The 21,476-nt window shown below is 38.8% G+C and overlaps 1 protein-coding gene across 1 annotated transcript in view; it reads right to left on the reverse strand.

Annotated features, from left to right (window-relative positions):
• HHAT (hedgehog acyltransferase) overlaps window positions 1-10,477 on the reverse strand; it is a 110,842-nt gene extending 100,365 nt beyond the window's left edge. The window contains exons 1-3 of the mRNA XM_039347668.1: window positions 9,569-10,477; window positions 6,738-6,889; window positions 1,145-1,206 (exon numbers count right to left, since the gene is read on the reverse strand). Coding sequence (XP_039203602.1) covers window positions 1,145-1,206; window positions 6,738-6,846 — 171 coding nt within the window. The 5' untranslated portion in view covers window positions 6,847-6,889; window positions 9,569-10,477. The remainder of the gene's footprint in view (window positions 1-1,144; window positions 1,207-6,737; window positions 6,890-9,568) is intronic.
• Window positions 10,478-21,476: the final 10,999 nt, after the last annotated feature.

Raw genomic sequence — 21,476 nt, forward strand, 5'->3', positions numbered from 1 at the left:
CATCACATGACGTTGCATGTTTGATACCCCTACTCTACTGAATAGAAGTCAGTTGTTTGACTTAGGTACTTTATAAAGAGAAGGGCTATGATCTGGTACCCAGAAAGCCACTCACTTTTTTAATTGTGCATCTCAGGAGCTGCATGATGCAAGAACCCTAATTACATTCTACAATGTACACTATATTAGAACTGACAGGCTACTATTCAGCTTCCAAGTGCCATGCCAAAAAAAGTCTTCTAAGTATTCCAAATGAAACTAATTTATAAAAATGAAACTTAGCTCAGCTCAGCACAACTGAAATTATAGAAGGTGCTGACTGGAAGAAATTTTAGCTGAAGCTATTGTTTGCAGAAAGAATTAAATAGAGGTTGGATCTGATTGACATCTGCACCTAAACCTAGAATTGCCTCCTTTTTCATTCTTCCATCCCTCAAGTATTCCAAATACTCTTGTATCTGAAAACATACTTATATCTGAAAAAAAATATCTGAAAACATATCTGGGTATGTTTTTAGCTATAAGGTAACACATTGTAAAAGAAATGGAATCTGAAACTTTTTTGCCGAGTAATATTTAATATTTGTGGTACCCCCAATAAAAATAATTTTAGTTATTGTTTCCAAGCAATTTTAACTTATATTATTAAGAAATAGTATGCATTGAAAGGTGAGTGTGCCAGCTAAACTGCAGTTATTTGCACACTCAAGCTTAGTACCCACAGTGGGAATCCAAACAAGCTGCCCATACTGATTATGCATCAATGATGCATACATATATAAAGGGGAAGGGCTTCATTTGTGATGCTGTAACCACACTGTTGCCTCTTTTGACCCACCCTTCAGACAGCACCACACTCAAGGGTGTACAGCAAACAATATTCAAAATTTAACATTATGCTAATTCTATTTCTCTTTTAAGTACTACAGGCCATTTTAATTGACAAATCGTATCATGACAATTTGACAACCTGTTTCGCATGGGATGGACACAGGTTTTATCATAATTTGTATCCAAATGCTCTACCCTCATCTTGAATATAATTTAATACATTAGGCCTCAAAACTCAGCACCGCTTATTGTCATTCAGTCTCAATCACATTTCAATGCACTTTAAACTATTAAGGAATCTCATTGACCTTACCTTTCTCAACCCCAGTACATTTTTCTCCAGTTCAAATTTTCTATCAAGTTCCTCTTCGTACTCTGCACAAATAAGAAATCTTTAGTTAAACAGCAATAGCACAATACCATCAGTTCTCCTACAAAGAGGACACATAAGAAAAACTAAATTCCATGTAGTATTATTAGAATGAAAGCCTACTAAGGCCTGTGAGACTCTTTTCTAAGGAAAGTAAGAGCTATTACAGAATATATTAATATATTAGGAAATGTCAGTTGTTAGATAAGATACATGACCCTCACAACCTGTCAAATTTGATCAACTTGTCACATAAAAAAGAACAAAAATAAAACATGCAGTTTCCGATTTGCAGAGAAGGGAAAATCTGAATAAAAATAATTATAATTTTGTCTATGTTCACAACTCAGTTACTAAAACTCCACCTTCTGTAGGCCTCCTAAAGCAAGCAAGTTATCCATCTCTCTCAAAATGTTCTACCTTTAAAAATTTGCATATAGCAGCAATACTATAATATGAGACTTTTTTTAAATGACATCAGGACTGTTCTAAGAACAGTGGATATCAGTTGCATGTGGGCTCAATATTAACAGTATTAAGCAAAAGAAATAGTTAAAAAGAAAAGATGAGAGTCTGAAGTACAATATCTTGTAATATTGTTTCTAGCAATAGCAATAACATTTAGACTTATATATCACCTCATAGTGCTTTACAGCACTCTCTGGGCAGTTTACAAGTGTAGAAGCATTATTCACCTATTGTCCCCTACAATCTGGGTCCTCAGAAGGAGGGAAGGCTGAGTCAACCTTGAGCCCTGTCAGGATCAAACTCCAGGCTATGGGCAGAGGGGCAGTATAGCAGTATTTGTCTGTAATACAGGTATTCCTTGACTTATGACCACAATTGAGCCAAAAATTTCTGTTGCTAAGTGAGACGTTTGTTAAGTGAATTTTGTCCCATTTTACAACCTTTCTTGCCACAGTTGTTAAGTGAATCACTGCAGTTGTTAAATTAGTACACAGATATTAAGTGAATATGGCTTCCCCACTGACTTTGCTTGTCAAAAGGTCACAAAAGTTTATCGCATGACCCCAGGACATAGCAACGGTCATAAATATGAGTCAGTTGCCAAGCACCCAAATTTTGATCACGTGACCATGGGGATGATGAAATGGTCATGTGAAAAATGGACATAAGTCACTTTTTCCAGTGCCATTGTACTTTGAATGGTCACTAAATGAATTGTTGTAAGTCAAGGACTACTTGTACTGCACTATCATGGCAACTTATTACATTTCATTTTATTTATTTCTCCCTTACGTGGTGCATATCAGCTAATAATTGCTTAATTGATCAATAGTTCTAATAAGTGGATATGCACATTTATATTGCCTTACTGACCACTAAATACTAAGACAGCTAGAAAAAAATATTTCCTATGCCTAACGTTTTGGATATAAAATAGATTCTCTCCAACAATTACTCCTTAACAGAAGTCAATTTCCATTTTTAAGCCTGGCAAGAGAAAATGCCTCAAAAGTTCAAGCCATCAGCTGAGCAAAGCTTAGAAGGAAAGCAGCTTTCAAAATGAGGAGCTAAACTTTTGATTTATCACCCTTGGTTTTTGTAGGAGATTCTTAATATCTAGCTGAAGAAATTCATCTCTTCAAGAAATGAGTTTTTCCTCTTATTTTTTGATGTTCAAAATAAATTTCTGAGATAAGACATCATCTTCTCTGAGAATATTTTTCCTTTCCTTTCCTTTTTTTTTTTTTTTTTTTTTTTCTTAGCCTGGTTATCCAGCAGAGAAGAGAGCTGAAAATCAAGTTCGTATTACCAATCACTAGGCATCAGTGTCTCTAATTACATGTCTCTTTGTCTGACTTTAATTGTTAATTGTACATTTCTCTGGTAGCCATTCCTAACAAATTGCAAGCAGGGTGTTAAGTCAACTAAATCATCATCAGGAAAATGAGTGGGATAGAAGCACATAAAGTCAAATAAAGATTAAAAAACCATTTCATCTTACAAAACACTGACCTATCAATTTTTTTATTCAGTATGACAGAGAGGGAGATGACTTTCCTTAAAATTCCATCAAAACTGCTGATAATTTTCTAAACTGTGTGTAGATGTTGGCTGATCTGTATAAAGCTTGAATGAAAAAAAACTCCTCCAAAACTAAGTGTGCTTTCTTGTGTCTAACTCAGGATGTAAATAATTATACTAAAGAGTGCCCATCCTAGTATCTAATCTAGAAATTTGGATTTTGCACTAGGTCTATAGAGCTGCAGTCTCATTTGATTAATGAGTGCCAAGAGATAGTACACTGGCACCACCCATCTTCCAAATCATTTTTTTCCTGTCAAATCTAATATTTCTAATCTGCAGTACTGGGGCAAATGTTTTTTGAAAACCTCTCTGTATAGTTTCTGTTGCCACCTCAGATATGTTCATACAGGTTATACAGAAGGATTTGTTTTGAAGGCAATGCCCTCACAAACAGAACAATGGGAAAAAATGAACATAAATATCTGATGAATCATAAAAATAGGCATTTATGACATTTCATGGATACCATCAACCCTAGATAAGCCGAGGAAAGAAACAACTAATGTCTATCTGTTAAATTAAACCATTCTCCAAATGTACTATATTTCAAGGGGATACTCAAGTTTCCTATTACAATTACGGTAGTATTTTGATCCAAATGACTCATAGATGTTCTGTTAATGCTCTCTTCTCATTCTATTTTGTCTTTTCCATTTTAACACCTTTCCATTGTGCTTCTGAGACAAAATCCTACTATTATACATATTGACTGTTTATTTTAGTATTTTCTACTGTCTTCTAAGCATATTTTTCAAGAAGCTACTTATACTGTCCATTTAGTACATTCTTGAACTGAGCTTCTGGAAAGCTCAGCTTTCCATTTGACATTGTGAACTATCATGGAACAAAATTGCATTGCTATTATCAAAGTCCACACCTGATCATTTTCAAAACAGCAGCAATAATAGAATCCTTTATGCTAAAATATTATTGTTGAACACTTATGTGGAGTTTCAGATTACTGAAAACCAGGCTTAGATTTAATCTGTTCCCATAAAATATACATTTCTTGTGATGACTGAGTTCTCAGTTGAAATACAAGGATATTGAAATAATGAAAGATATTCTTCTCAGTACCTTTATTTTGTTTTCTATACATAAAATAGAGTGTCAGTTCAAAACCTAGAGACCAAAATAATTTGAAATGTTAGAGGTTAAAACATCTAACATCCTAATGATAATTGTTTATATAAACCACCTTATTACTTGGATACATTAGTTATTATTTCAACATTCTAAAAACTGTTATGCTATCTCCCCCTAGTGGAAAAAATAAAGAATAGCAGGAACTATTTTATAGTAGTAATTCTATTTATTGGATACTACCATAGCTTTTTTCAGGGTGGCATACATAACACTCCCTCCTTCTATTTTCCCTACTATCACAGCTTTGTGAGGTGGATTGAAGTAACCAGCCCATACCCTAAGCAATAATACATCAGATACATATAACATTTATTTGTGTACATATCAAATACAACTAAGATTATTCCAGGCACATTGAGTCACTTAATTCCAACTCTAAAAAAACCACCCAAAAGAGGCGAAAATTAAACATATAGATTAAAGAATTAGCATATACCTCATGTTATTGAACTGGTAAGTGACAATATATGTGCTTAATCACTATATAGAAGGATGCAAATTTTTATTTTGTTCTATAGCAGACATGTCAACCACAAGGCCCGGAGGCCGGATGCGGCCCGTGAAGTGGTTTCATGTGGCCCGCAAAGCCATCCTGGAACAGTGAGGGAACGGCCCCCGCTGCCTTGGCCCTCCCATGGAGAGGGAATGGACCTCCTCTGACTTTGCCCTCGTACCCATCATGAGCAATCTGGCTAAGGAGAGCAAGCACAGCTGCAGTAGCCTTGAGGAGGAGGTAAGTGCAGCTGCGCACCCCCTTGGGAAGTGGGGCTGGGCTTGGTGTGCAGGTGCTCGAGGGCCAGGCTGGGCATTTGACCTCTGCTGCTCAGAGCTCTGGGCAGCCCGTACCACCATCCAGCCCCCCCCCCACATGGCCTGAGAGGAACATTGCGGTTTCTCCAGTGGACCATGCCTTGACACTTGCCCTGGTTCCACCCCCTTCTGCCAGAGACCCTCAGATCTGTCCCAGTCCTGCCCAGGCCCCCATAGGCACCCTTGATACAAATGATATAGAGCTGGCCACGCCCACCCAGTAGGCCACACCCACTCTATCCACGCCCACCCAGTAGGCTGCACCCACCCTGGCCACACCCACCCAGCCCCCCAAGGGCAACCGCAATGCTGATGCGGCCCTCAATGAAATTGAGTTTGATACCCCTGTTCTGTAGCAACCAAAGCCTTAAGGCACAGGGCAGTAGCATAGTGCAGGGGTCTCCAAACTTGGCAACTTTAAGACTTGTGGACTTCATCTATCCATAATTCTTCAGACAACTGGCTGAGGAATTCTGGGAGATGAAGTCCACAAGTCTTAAAGTTGTCAAGCTTGAAACCCCTGGCATAGTGACTGCTATCTGAGGAAATAATTTTCTACTTCTTTCTATTTTCTCAACTGAGGGAACAAGTGTTTTAGGTGCATTGAGCCAATCCAAGCCTCGCACACTTTTCTTGTTTTTTCACTGAACATTGGCAGAAAATTACATAGCATTTTCAACAAATCTGTTTTGAAATATGATCTCTGGGTCTCTTACATTCCAGGAAAAGGGCTGTGGGTAAAAGGAAAATTTACAGCATGCAGCTATTCAAACCTATCACAGGTTATGCAAAGAGGATCTTCCAGTAGTGCAGATGTTATTGAAATAGCTAGGTATATTGTGAATTATATGATGCCATGGCAGATACTTCTTATGTTATCTAAACCTTTTCAAAGTGGGTGATCTCCAACGTGAACCAATTTCTGGAAGTTTCAGAAACAGGCATGTTAGCTGGAGAGTTGAGTTAAAACTCAATTTGGGGAAAATGTACTATATAGCAAGTAGAAGTTATTGCACAAGCAATTTTTAAAAAGTTTTCAATTTTTAGTCTTTTTAGAGAAAGTTAATACATAAGTTCTAGATTCATTATGTAAATTGGCTTCCAAAACCTCACATATTTTTGCACCTCACTGTTGCCAATGAGCACCACAATAGATGACATTTTCCCAGATATATAGCTGCTAAGAATGAAGACAACTTGATGGCACATAATCAACTGAACGAAACAAAGCATAAAAAAAGATATCTTAGCACCAGATATGCTAGCCTACACATTAATCACAAATCCATTTATTTTTATACAGATTATTTTATGTTGCTTTCCTTTGCTGTTGTATGAATTACAAAGTATCTTATATCTACTCGCTATTCTAAGAAACATGCACACAAGCAAAATGATTCAATGCAACACTCTGCTTGGGATTGTAGGAAAGCAGCTATATATTTTCTATTTTTTATTTCAATTTACTAGGAAATACAAAAAGAAAAAAATAATACCTAAAGATAATGGGCATGAAGTTGAGACTTACCTTGAGAAGCTTGGAAGACTTCATAGAAAGAATAAAAATGGGAGCCAAAAGAAAGAAATAAGTAAAGATACAATTCCCATCTAGGCAAAGTCTCCGATTGGAAGAACATTTTTAGGCTTCTCAACACTTAGGAGGACATCCTAGCAATACACCTAAAAATAATGAGATAGTATTTTTAGTGTTTTGTTAGTCCCACATAGAAATGTCAGACAGGACCACAGAAAGGAAGTATTTCAAATTTCATTTTTGGAAACTTTTTCTCCTTTTCTTTATTTTGCAGACAACAGAAGATGGAAGAGGAAGAGCTTAGGCTTACCGTTTGGGTTCCTAAGAATATAAGAAGAGATATTGCAAGTAAAAATAGAAGCCATATACATCTATTAACACAGATAGATGATAGCTAGATAGACAAAATATCTACAAAATATAAGTAAAGACTTTGTTTTTCAAACTAAATCCCAAGCCAAAATCAGGCTCCCTCCTCCAAAACTTTCTTCAGCTTTTTTCATTCCTGAAATGCACAAAGTAGAAGCAAAACAATGTGATCTTTCCTAGAACTTTCTGGAATGGTGGAAATCAACATGACACAATTAATGAAGAAGGTAGAATTGTGGTCTGATTAGATATAGAGCAGCTTGTTTCTGAAATACAGCTAAGAAATTATTTTCCCCAGTGAAGACAGAGGAAATGTATTATTATTTTTTCTTTCTAACATTTTCCTGCAAGTGCAGGGTCCACTTTTTTTGGGGGGGGGGAGTGTTGATCCATTGCTTGGAACAGAAATTGATTGGCTGGTTTGTTGCCTGGTGTGTGGGCTGAGAGAGAGTAAGTGGTCCAAAGTCACCCAGCTAGCTTACATGCCTGAGGTGGGACTAGAACTCACAGTCTCCTGGTTTTTAGTTTAGTGCCTTTGCCATTAGGCTCTCAAGAAAGATGAAATTTCTGAGTGAAAAAAATATGGGGGGGAGCACAGAAAGGTATAATAGTATGTTCCTGGCTGCTGAATCACAACTAGGCAATGAGGCCTGTGGTAGGGATGGGGAAGCATGGCAGACTTCAGCCCTGAGCATCTTTTATCACTGATTATGTTGGTTGAGGCAACTATTATTTAAGCCACATCAGGAAGGTCATAGGTTCCATATCCCTATACTTAACTATGTAATTAAAAACAATATTAAAATGGAAACATTGTTAGTCTGTAATCTGATACCCACTTCCCTGAGAGTAAACTCTTCTAAATTCAACCGATTGCTGTTCAACAAATTTTGACTAAATATGTACCTGTTACATGGTTATCAAACCACTAATAGGTGTTAAACGCACAAGCCTATTTAATATTTTTGAAAGAATTTGCTTCCACGAAAAGTCAATGTGTGAACTGTTTAGCTTTAAAAAAAATTACAAGAAACTAACAGCAGGATCTCTGTAAATTTCTCCATCTTTCATTCTTCTCTTCCTCTTTTCCTTCTGGAAAAATTTTCTGTAGAATAATGGTGGAACCAAAATGCAATCAATCAATCAATAAATGCATAGGCTTCTTCTATAACACAAAGATCTAATAGCAACCACTTATAATTATTTCCTCCTTAACCATTCACTGCAATCTGAAGACAAATCTTCGGGGGGGGGTTCCCCTGAAAAATCCATCTGAAACATTTATAAAACAGTTTGCCCTTAGATCTTTTAACAGCTTAATCAAACAATTGTCTGGATTGATTCTGAATTAAGCTGATTCCTTCTGCTGTGTCTGTTCTTAGCTTGTAATCCGAACCCACCAATATAGCTCAGAATATGTTCAATTTGTTCACTGAATTCAGCAAAGCTTACCTCTTCGTGTATGTAAATAGTAGGTAGGGAAGAAACCTTTTCTTCTCAAAGATCATATTGAGAAATAAGATTGTGTGGTGTTCAGATTGGACTAATGGGCCACAGGCCACAGATAGCAGTATGAGACAATGTAATGTCTGTGAGAATAACCTTCAGAGACAGGAGGAAGACCTACAGATAGCCTAGACAGCAATATGTTATACAGTAAGAGAAATCTGAATCCAAAGCAGGAGGGATGGGGATAAGAGAAAGAATTTCTGAAATGACCCTCCCCAGTTCTCTGAAATGTAAAGTGGGGGGGGGAGGTGAACACAACCTTGCATTAAGCACATTTTGCTTTCTAATGGTGGTGCTGGAGAAGACTCTCAAAAGTCCTTTGGACTGCAAGGAGCTGTCTTTTTGGAAAGACAGCTACTAAGGCTGAAGCTCAAATATTGGCCACCTAATGAGACGAAAGGACTCGCTAGAAAAGACCCTGATGTTGGGGACCGACTGAAGGCAAAAGGAAAAGGGGAGCGGCAGAGCATGAGATGGCTAGATAGGATCATCAGCGCAATGAACCTGAATTTGTGCAAAAGCCGGGAAACAGTGGAAGACGGGAGGGGAAGAAGAGGGCTGATGTGCTTTATAGTCCATGGGGTCACAAAGAGTCGGACCACAACTTAGCGACAGAACGACAAAAATTAAGCACATTTATTTTGATTCAGGAAATAGCGGGCAGACTCTTGTTTACAGAAGCTGATGCCGCTATAATGTGTGCAGCACTCCGAGATTTTTCGTGAATTTTTTGCCCCTGCAGAGAAACCATGTATTTTTCACGATGTTTCTTTGTAATTCAGTCCGGCACGCAGCACCAGGGCCTTTTCAAATTCTCAGGGCATGAGCCCAGGCCAGCATTCCTTCTCCCCGACAAGAAGAGTTTTAAGAGCAGAAACAAGCATTTGTGCCGGCGATCGCCGCTAACAGCCTTTAACTAACAACGCGAGACAAACAAACACACCGACCTGCAACAGAGCAAACATCGCCCGCCTCCTTGCGCGGCATCAGCCAGCCTGTCACGTTTCCGGCTCCGGCCCAATAAGCCGCGACCCCGCCCTTCTTCGCTGAGGGCGTGGCGTTTTCCTGCTCTGACCTGCGGGCTTTCAGCGGCAGGTTTATTCGAGTAGAAACGGAGTGAATCGCGGTGGCTGTTCTTTCGCTCCGTGCAGGAGCGGCACCTCAGCATTCCCCGTTCGCTCTTTTTGTCTTTGGTATCTAGAGAGCAACGATGAGGAGCAAGATGGCCGGTTGCATTGTGAGAGCGATGATTTGCTGCAACCTGCAGTCTTAGCCTGCTTATCTACAAGCAAGCCAAGAGCCTTTTTTCAAGACTCTGCAAAAAAAAAAAAAAAAAAAACCAACGGAAATAACATTGATTCTTACGTCAATATAATTTTCCTCCATGTTTTAATTGGCACCTTAAAATCAATATCTGGTAATTGAGCTGGTGGGAACTCAAAAGTATTAAACCTCTGGGAATTCAATTTTAACTGATTTGTTTTGCTGCTTTGAAGATCGTAAAATCTAAAACTGGGGAGATGAGCCTTGTTTCGTTTGGAGCCCCTTTCATCCCCTGGGTATGAATTGACTGTCTTATGCAAACAGCCCATGCCAAAGGGTCGGAGGAAATAAGAGCTTGGGTCTAACACAAAAGATGGTATCAATTTGAGGAAGATTGCTATATAATCAAATAGTATTCTAGACCATTTCCTTGAATGGGGTTTTGTAGTGTACTCCTATTTGGGCCTGTGATCTTAGAGAATAGCAATGGATAACTGATCTCTTCACCTTGCTGATTCCAATTGCTGCAAGGCACTAATCTATACCTTAAGGTGACCAACCGTCCTCCTTTAGGGAGGACAGTCCTTTTGTAAGTTCTGTCCTCCCTCAAAAAGTGTCCTCCTTCATGTCCTCCTTTTTGATATTTGAAGACTAATCTGCAGGGCTTTTTTTTCCCTCATAGAATGCTCAGAATGATGTTCCGGCACCTTTTTTTGATGGGTTTTTTTTTTCAACTTTTGCATGAGCTGTGCAACTCCCACTATTGGCTTTTGAAAGTCAATAGGAATTGCTGCTGAGCGCGCCAAAACACCCGGCTGGCAAACTTTGCACATGCAAGTTGTCTGTATTATTGTTGCAATGAATAAAATGTTTCTTTTATTTACGATATTTTTTTTCTTCAATTTATTTGTGTCCTCCTTTTCATTGTAAAAAAGTTGGTCAGCTTATATACATACAGTCCAATTTAGAACTATATAAAACTCCTGGGAGCAATCATCAGGAGTTTTAGGGCTTCTCTGTAGAATCTGGATCAGAGGATCCTATTTACCTATTGGAAACCAATGACTGGTTGCAGTAATGAGACAATTTCAGCCAATAAACAGAAGTTGAATCCTGAGAAGATAGAATCTGTAGATTGACAGACCCTGGGTTCAGAGTGGTGATGGCTGCCAGGGTCAGAAAAAAGTAACTGTAGAACCTATAAAGACCCAGGGCAAGAAATAGGCAGCCGTCAGGAGACATTTGTACATTCACCCAAAAGAAAATTCCCATAGGGCCTGTTGGCACATTGTCAAGGTTGAGAGGTGACATTTCATCAATGGAAGAAGGAATAATTCTATTATGAGCAGCCAACTCAAATGCCTGAAGGAAGAAATTGGGAGAAGCAAGACTGAGGAAAGAGGGAGGAGGGATAGTAAAAACAACCAAAATCTGAGAGATAAAATGTATCTAGCACTGGTAGCTACAGTTGTATATGTTGTAATAACAGTTAAGAAAGTGTTCACCAGCAACAAATAATTGAGGATTGAGAAGAGGAAGGGTGAAGTGAAGAAGTTATTGTTTAGGCTTAAAATAATTGAGTTAATATAATATAGAAAAAGAACAAACCCTTAGAAACACACAGCAAAGTGATACAAATAGGAAACCACTGTCCTTAGAGGGGGAATTTCTAGTGTCCAGCCTTCGCAACTTTAAGATTTGTGGACCTAACCCCCAGAATTCCCCAGCCAGCTTGGAGAATTGTCTGGCTGGGGAATTTTGGGAGTTGAAGTCCATAGTTCTTAAAGTTGCCAAGGTTGGACACCCTGATCTAGAATATTTTGTATACACTTGTAAAGCCTTTTTAGAATAAAGGTCTGCCTCACTGCTGTCATCCATTACAAAACAAAAACAAAACCCACAACACAATAACTTACCATGTTATCCAGGCTTTCCATTAATAATATTTAGGTAGTAATATTGGATGTATTACTTGTTTTCCCATCTTTTAAATGAATGTGGTTTTAATATATAGTTTTAATATTTTATGTAACCATTTTATTGTATAGTAAACTAGTTTGAGATGCAGTCATATAATAAGCAATATAGAGATAGATTTAAAGACTAAATTAAAAATATTGTTTTCCACATAATAAACCGGAGGGAACATGACTTTGTAGGACTATGGCCTTTCCAGACCTCTGGTTGTAGTAGAAACTTTTTCTTCCTCAGATGTCAAGCTTATACTCTGTAGCTCTGCTTCCACAGAGAGGCATACATCAACTATAACATGATTTGGATGGAAATGGCTTGATTGCAATTACTGATTATATTTACTGATTATCTCCCATTTACACTATTGTATAGTTGTTATATGGAACCATTTATATAGTTAAGAAAATACAATCGCAAAACAACTTTATTATCTGTCTGTCTGTCTATCCCAGTTTTATAGCCACCTAACACAGCCAAAAAACTTTGCCTGCTGCCCTATCTTTTGGTCTTTCCCACACCACATTTTATCCACTCGTTTTTTTAAAAAAAAGTGAAGTATGACATTGAGATTATTTTGTAGTTTTAACCATGTTAATTTCCTATACACTGGACTGTTATGTTACCTTTGTGAACTACTCAGAGAATGGTAAGAAAATATTGATCAGCTGGCAAACAGAGGAGGTCAGTGTGGTTTAAACTTTATGCTACAAATGACTTCAACAAGAGTCACCAAATGCCGTACAATGCCATCTATGGTGCTGCTATCAGTGTTCATTTTCCTGGCAGAGAACTGTTGTGATTGAATACCATGTCCGCTAGATGGCTGCAGAGTACAAAATGTGCCCTGTAAAAGTCATGTCTTCCTAAGATTAGGCAGTTACTGTACTAAAAGGCATAGTCAGTCTTCCCACATGGGAAGAAATTGTTGGGGAAGTCATGCATATTTATTATACCAGCATCAGCCACCATTTTCTGATAGATAAAGAGGCACTGTCAAATTAAGTAGGTCAGTACATTGATCATCCCTGACAGTGATCTCATCTGGAAGAGCTGACTCCCTTGGCAACTCAAAATCGCTCTTTCTGTCCTGTTCAATCTGACTTCCCTCAACCCATCCCAAAAGAAAAAGACACATTACCCAGCCTTGGTTTATCAGGCTGCCTCCAGTCAGTTTGTTGCCTGGGTCTACACAGATTCTCCATGTATCCTAAATGCTGTATTTCTAACTTAGGCAAATTCCAGGTTGTGCATAAATTTCTTAATGTCAAGTCAAAATAGGAATAGAGCTTTTCTGTTTTGAATTTCCTTGAGGACAGGTGATTTTGTGTTCCGTTCATTCTCTCACTGTCTTTTGTTCGCTGTTGGACATCTCCTGTCCTTTTGTCTACTTTACTTTTGGATTACTCTTTTTTTTTTTGAAAGACAGCATTTTTTTTATCTTATTTTCAGTTACTTATGTGTATTAAAATTCCAAAATCTTGAACTGTATCAACCTTAAAAATAGGTGCCTTTTTTGCTTTTCTTGAAAAGCAATTTAAAACACCTAATGCTCCTAATGTTATAGCAGATGTTCAGATTATAACATTGGTGGATCAGTGCTAAAGGAATTCATCTCAGGATTAACACACAAGAAGCATGTATGTCTATTTTGCAGCACAAAGTTTGTGGTTTTAATAACTATTTTTATAATCTGTTATTATTCTTTGGAGGTATAGTCCAACTCTTTTCCACATGCTCAATGAAGGATACATGGAACTCCATCTCTGGTTTTGCCTGTATTGGCTGGCAAAAGAATACTGGATATTGAAGTTCAAAGATAATAAAAAAATATTAAAGCCGAGTTTATGGGCACATTTTCCACAGAAACAAAAATGACTAGTCCCATCAAATATCCATTGACATGTTTTAGTATATTTTTAGTCATTTATACAGTAAACCAAACTTAGCAGAGAATATGTGGATCAACCTTTTTTTTTAAACTAAAAAAAATGTATTCTCTATTGAAAATACCAAATGAACAAGATAGGAAAAATATACATTAAAAGGTGTGGTGTTTACCAAAAGAGTCAGTTTAGTTGCCAAGTTAAATACAATTCAGTCAGGGCTAACTTGCACTTCCTTTCAGAGTATCCAAATGTAGGACTGTGACTACCAAGTGGAAAATATTCAGTTTCATCACACTGAATCCTTCCATCTGCTCCTTGTTTGATTTGGCTTTTCTGGAACTAATTTTTCATTAACCAATTTGGCTTTAAGGAGAATTGCATCTCTGCACTGAGTATTCTCCCAGTCTAGCTAGCTGTACATGAAGTAATGATTTTCCATGTACTGCAGGCCTAAGACCCAAATCTATTTGGGGGGGTTCTCTTTTTCAGATTCTGATTCTCTATTGCTCCATTTTCTTGCATTAGGGATGCTTAGAGAACTATAACTCTGAAGACAAGGGTTAACTGCCCCACCCTGCAGATACCTCCATGTTGGAACAGATGAATCTAAGATCAGGTGAAGTGTTAGTACCACTTTATAAGGCCTTGATAAGATTAGATTTGGAATATTGGATCCAATTTTGGTCACCATAATATAAAAAAAAGACATTTTGACTTTGGAAAGTGTGCAGAGAAAAGCAACAAAGCTGATTAGGGGACTGGAAGCTAAAATATATAAGGAAGAGTTGCTGGAATTGGGTATGTCTAATTTAATACAAAGAAGGACGAGGGATGACATGATAGCAGTGTTCCAATTTCTCAGGGGTTGCCACAAAGAAGAGGGAGTCAAGCTATTCTCCAAAGCACCTGAAGGCAGGACAAGAAGCAACGGATGGAAACTAATCAAGGAGAGAAGCAACCTAGAACTAAGGACAAATTTCCTGACAGAACAATTAATCAATAGAATGACTTTGACTCCAGAAATTGTGGGTGCTCCAACACTGGAGGTTTTTAAGAAAGATTGGACAACACTTTGTCTGAAATGGTAGAGGGTCTCCTGCTTGAAAAGGGGATTGGACTAGAAGACCTCCAAGGTCCCTTCCAACTCTGTTATTTTGTTATTCTGTTAAGTTGGGGATTGACAAGATATTTTGATTATTCAATTAAGATCAATTGCTAAACAAGTCTGATTTCTAGGAGAATTGTATTAGGGAAGGAAGAATTCTTCTCATAAGGCAGTGATGGTGAACCTTTTAGAGACCGAGTGCCCAAACTGCAACCCAAAACCCACTTATGCATCGTCGGGTGCCGGGTGGGCGTGGCCCGTTGGGTGGGCATGGCCCATTGGCTGGGCGTGGCTGCGGTGGTAACGGCAGACTGGGTGGGACTAAAAAGTTCAATCAATCAATTCCAACTTTGCAAGATCTTTTTTTTTCCCACGAGAAGTTGAAATTGACTGATTGAACCTTTTTTTTTTTTGCACATGGTGGCAGAGGCCTAAAGCGAAAAGGTTTTATAAAACCCAGCTGAAGGCCTAGGACTGGGGTGACAGCGTGCATGCCCACAGAGAGGGCTCCAAGTGCCGCCTCTGGCACCTGTGCCATAGGTTCGCCACCACTGTCATAAGGATTCTGTGAATCCTGAATATTCTTCTGCCAATGTGGCACTAACTTTTTAATTTTTAAAAAAACCCAACCATTTTCTTGGGAAATTATGAGGTTGCTCTTCTTTGAGATGAAAAGTAAGAAGAAGAGAGATTGTTGGTGACCCAAATCTAATAGCTTTGATTTTTCATCACCTCATGACTTATTGACTATAAAAGGGCAGTAGGGTGTAGATCAGTGGTAGCGAACCTATGGCACGCGTGCCAGAAGCAGCACTCAGAGCTCTCTCTGTGGTCACGCTTGCTGTCACTCCAGCCCCACCTATTCCCGCGGCCCCCTCCTCACTAGCAGCCCCCTGGAGGAGAGTTATCCCCGGGCGCAGCCTGCACAGAGCAGCACAACCAAGGACATAGCCGGGCAGCTAGGCAGCAGGGACAAGACTCCGCCCTCACCCTCCATAGCGTGCAGATGATGCTGTGGGGTGTGGGTGGAGGGCATGGCTGCCACGGCGCTGCAGGGTTGCCTGGGTGATCTGCTGCGGTGGGCCATGGAGGCGGTGCATGGCCCTGCGGGTGAGAGGAGCAGGGGGTGGAGCAGGGGCAGGGGGCGGGTTTTGGGCACTCAGTCTCTAAAAGGTTCGCCATCACTGGTGTAGATAGAGAGTTAAGGATTTACTCTGTCACTCTGCCTGCTCTGTGTCCAAGAAAAACTAATCTGAGCTCACTTTCTTCTGCATTTGGTTCCACACAGAGACAGAGACAGAGACACAGACAGACAGACAGACAGAGAGCACATGTTCTGACTCATCTCTTGGTAAGATATAGTTAGTTAGGGGATAAGTTTTGCCTATTGATATAATATATTTCCAATAAATAAATTTCCTTTCTGCTACAATTATAAACCTGTTTCACTAATCTTTGCTCCAGATGGATTCTCGCTGTCAGAAACAGTCATACCTACTTCAACCTCCAAAAGACTGAATGGGAAGAAAGAGAAAATTAGTTTATTCCCCTAAAGTACCTGGAGATGCTTCTTTTGATGGCTTTTTGCCCCACCAGAATTTTAACATTTAAAAATGTTAAGGTTGGCATGCTGGAAAATCTCAAGTACCATCTGCAGTTCTGAGAATGTCCTTTGGAGCCCAGTTTCCAGATTTGTTTGAAAGGGTGCCCAGCTGCCCAGAGAAAAGACAATGGTAATCAAAGTAGGATGGACAAGAAGCTGGCCAGAAAGCTGATTCTGAGCTGATTCTTAGACTGATAAAAGGTGTAGTAGCTGTTTCCCAAACTGACTCCACATGTGCCTAGATGGGTGGCAAGCAGCATATATTTGTATTTTGTAGTTAGTTATGTCCTATATGGAAGCTGTTTTATGAATGAGCAACTCCCCTCCCCAGTAGTCATTTTGTGAGAGTACCTATAATATGTTATAAAATCCCAGATATGTCCACTGATCTGAAAAGTTCAAAAGTCTCTTACCTATGAGATCTTGGTGTATGAATGGTATTTGTGTATAGTATAGCTTCTTTTGTCATTTGAACTGCTTAGTTTGGAGCTTCTTGCTCAGTTTTCTCCTTCTCTCTCTCTCTCTCTCTCTCTCTCTCTCTGTGTGTGTGTGTGTGTGTGTGTGTGTGTGTGTGTGTTACACAACAGACATAAAGTTACCCATTCCATTATATAGGGAAACATCCTGGCAACTGTAAGCAGGAAGAAAAGGAGGGAAGGGCAACTATCACCACCACCATCGTATCTCTGTCTTCTCTCCCCTTTTCTTCAAGCCTTGTCTATTTCTTTCATTGTGTTCACATTAGGGATGATATGTATTTTTCAGAATTATATCTAAAGGTATCAGTCACTTACAATTTTCTACAAATTGTATTTAATATATAAGTTATTGTATGTTCATATTGCAGGTGAAGCTAGAATGCTGAATTGTGTCCATGTGGGACTGCATCCCATCTATTTAATATCTATAAGGCCCTGCAAATGTTAACACTACTTTTATAAGGTTTCTAACAGAGAAGAAAAATTACTGAGCTTTCTCATTTCCTTGCATTTTCTTTTTATTCCACAAAGCAGAGGAAAAGTGAGCCATTGGGGTAGCTGCTGTAAATTTGGTAAGGATCCTGTTACATGTGTGCTTCTCAAGGGTTTAGAAAATGAACTACAGACAAAAGTAAAACATCTGGTTAGCATCACTGAGTAGCTGAGCAGCTCATTTTTGAATGCTTGCATGAAACCGTGGCTGATTCATCTTATACATGCCAACTAATCATACTGTACAAAGGCTCCTTAAAAATATCAATTTGAACATCTGCGGTTATTTTTCCAACACTGAGCTTTTCCCTAGCAACACTCATTTCATCTCTGAAAAATTATTATTAGGATGGATTTGCTTGTTTCAAAACAAGATATTCTTTGGTCTCAGGTCAGACAGTCTCCTCCATTGTTCAGCATTGTCTGATTTAACTGGTAAGGGCTCTGGGGGTCATTGAAAGGAATTACCTGCTCCCATGTCTCTCTCTTCTTTCCCTCCTGAAACTGCAAATCCAGTTGCTCTGCAGGCTGAACCAGAACATCTTGCCACAGCACTCATACAAGCTGATGGTCTTTTTTTCAAGGACGCCTTGATTTCTACCTGCTCCCTTCCCACCAGGATTGCAATTCCTGCCCCTCTTTTTCAGTTACATGTCAAAAGCTCTGTTGCCTAGTCTACATTTCATTTCACTGTGGTCAAATATCTCCAGTCTTACTGGTTACGGTGCTCTGCCTCTGCTTCTGATTGTAGGCCATTGTCCTCTATGGTCTTTATGTATTCTTACAAGTTCCCCAGTAAACTGGTGAAAAGCTGGAATTGGTCTTATCAGAGGTTCAATGAGGGAACAATGAAAACATGAATTTATTTGTTAGCCTGGAACAGTAGAAGGATGGATCTAGTTTGGTTTTTGTTTTTTTCAACGCAACAAGGTGAATTCTACTCTCCTTCTACTCCAAGTGACAGGAAAAAAAGGTCATATTGTATTGTTGCTGCTATTTGCTGTGGTTGTTGTTCTGATAATGCAGGAAAAGTAAAAAAAAAAAAAAGGGGGGGGGCAATATGCCAATCAGAGTTCATAGTAAATACAGTCCAGACATACTATCATGCTATCACCATAACCAAGGAAAAGGAAAGAGTGGAAATCTGTAAAGGGAGTGCTTAATCTGATTTCCTTTTCAGCTGCCCATAGAAGTCCGGCAGCTTAAAACAGCAGTGAGGAGTAGCCCAAAGACTGCAGAATTCCACATGGCCTGGCACATAATCCAGGCAATATTTTGCAAAAGAATTAACTTTCTAAGCCAGAGTAAATACTGCTTTAGTGCTGAATAGTCAAATTATCACCTATTTAAGTGTGCAAGTGTAACACACTCAATGTCCAGTGTTTGCCAGGGGAGAGATGCTAGCTTCCTAATTAGTTGCAAAAGATCAGTACAATTACTGGGTTTTATCCTGCAAGCTTTCTGAAATACAGTTTCTGTTCCAGTCTTAGTATCTGTGCAATAAGGATGCTCATGGGAATATTTTGCATAACAATACTATGCCTGTGTTCATCTCCCCCATCCAAAATCATCTCTCACTTTGTCTTTTGATGTGCAGGGTAATAAGTATAGGGAATTTGAGGCATTATCTGTGGGAAATTAAAACCTCTAGGCATTTGATCTTTAGATATAATTACATAATATGAGCAAGTGTTCAGAGTTGCTATTAATATTAATTTGAGCATCTATGCAGTATTTTTTTCTCATCTTCCAAATGCTTTCCTTCTGTTTCCAGAAGGAAATATAACCCTTACAATATTTAGTGGTAGTATTCACTAGTAAATAAGTGAATATTATTACTTTATATTAATATCTCTCTCTCTCTCTCTGTGTTTGTGTGTGTGTGTGTGCGTGCGCGCACATTCCCTGCTGAGCTGAAACTGCTATTTATCTGAGATACATTGGCTTCTGTAGGGAGAAGATTAAAAAGACAAGGCGGTGATTTGTGATACAAATCTTGTCCCTTTTATACAGTATGTGCACCATTACTGAGTGCATGCTCAAATGTGGTGGGGCTCATATTACAGCATCATATCTGCAATCTTGCCTTTTTTGACACACAGACACATATTGCAGTTGGGACTATTAAGAAATAGTTTAAAATGCTGACAGTCTAATAAAAATCAGCATTAGAGTTCTACTTCAAATTTTTAACAGACAAAATATAAGTAAAAGAGTATGAGAAATTGGAAATTAAACAATATGTTCTGGGGGGATTTTGGGAAGTAATTCTATTGTCTCCAGAAGGTATATCAGTAGCCATAAATGCACCCTAAAACATGGTCCATAAGATGAGGAAGATGACCATATTTGGCAATGGAAAGATACAGCTCTGTCTGAGAGGACCAAAAAAGGGGTCCAAAAAAAGGGGTCCAATCATCTTCCAGATTCTGCAAGATGATAAATCCAAAGTCACAATGTATACTAAATATGAGTTGAATGCTGCATTTCTGATCCAATAAGAACATTGGAAGAAGAGGGGAAAAAGCTCTTTCTTCTCTTTTGTTCTCAAGTCTGGCTTGACTTAAGTAGTTTATTTGCCAATTCCCACCCCTCTTATCTCTATGGTAAACCCAATCATAAACAAGAAGAGTATCTTCCATTCACACACAAGTAGCACATGTAGTTTTGGAGAAAAGCAATGAGGTCATCTAGCTGGCTAAAAGACAGACAAGACCAAAAGATTGAATTTGCATACTACAAAAGTTATAGTGTGCTGAAGTGATTAAGGTGTTGGACTAGGATCTTTGTTCAAGTCCCCCTTTAATCACAAAAACTCACAAGGTGACTTTGGGCCAGTCCATCTCTCTCAGTCAATGGTGTGCTGCTAAATATTTAACAACCGGCTCTGCCATTCCCACCATAGCTGCAGAACAGCTGATTGGTGCACTAAGCATCATCTCTGCTATTATCAACTTGCAAAATTCCAGAGAATTTACCAGTTGGTTCTCACAAGCAGGTGTGAGATAACTCCTGTACACCACTGCCTTCACCCAGTTGACATCTCTAGATTGGTCTTGTATGGGTAAAATAAAGAGAAAGCTCCATAAAAGCCACCTGGAGCTATTGGAGAAAAGGTTATCTGTCAGTTTATAAATGGTTGGCTACTTTGTGGTGCAACTGGCTATAAGAGTCCAGCCAATGTATTTAGTTTATAATTCACTCAGTTGTGTGAACCCAAACAACTGTATTATTCCAAAAATAACCCCCAAAGACCATCAATTAGCACGATTCAGGAATACAGTCAGTTTGGTATCGGGGTTACGGCATGAGCAATAAATTCTGCTCATGCCTTAGGCACAAAGACAGCTGGATGACTTTGGACCCGGTACTTTCTCCTAGCTCTGTGGAATAACCTGCCTCCAGAAATGGTGAATGCTCCAACACTGGAAGTTTTTAAGAAGAGACTGGACAGCCATCTATTCGAAATGGTGTAGGGTTTCCTGCTTGAGCAGGGGGTTGGACTCTATGACCTCCAAGGTCCCTTCCAACAACTTATTATTATTATTATTATTATTATTATTATTATTATTATTATTATTATTATTATTATTTTCCAAAATCTTACCAAGAAAGCTCCAGGGACTTCTCCAAGCATTCGCCAAGAGTCAACACTGACTTCAAGGCACCAAAAAAGAAAGAAAAGGAATACACAAACCCTGAGAATACTGGATTTTTGTATTACCAGGAGACAAGGACTGATGATAGGAAGACAATAATCCAGATTCCAGACAAAACAGCGACAGTGAGAGTTATGGAATACCAGCCTATAAGGAATGGAATGAATGTTTAGCACTTACTATGAAGTGAAATTAGGGAAGGAAGAGTAAATTAATTTGTTTTTGTCAGATGGAGCTAATAAAGGGAAGAGGTTCTATACTGTTTATTTGAAATAAAGTGGGTTGCCTATGTGCACTATCCCATTCCTTGCATAGAAGAAAAGGTTATTAGCAATCAAGATATCAATTGAGGCAATGGATTGGAGCATCCCATGAACTCACAGCCCAAGACTGA

This window comes from Crotalus tigris, unplaced genomic scaffold, assembly GCF_016545835.1.
Source record: "Crotalus tigris isolate CLP2741 ecotype Arizona unplaced genomic scaffold, ASM1654583v1 scf7180000018097.2503214, whole genome shotgun sequence".
NCBI lineage: Eukaryota > Metazoa > Chordata > Lepidosauria > Squamata > Viperidae > Crotalus > Crotalus tigris.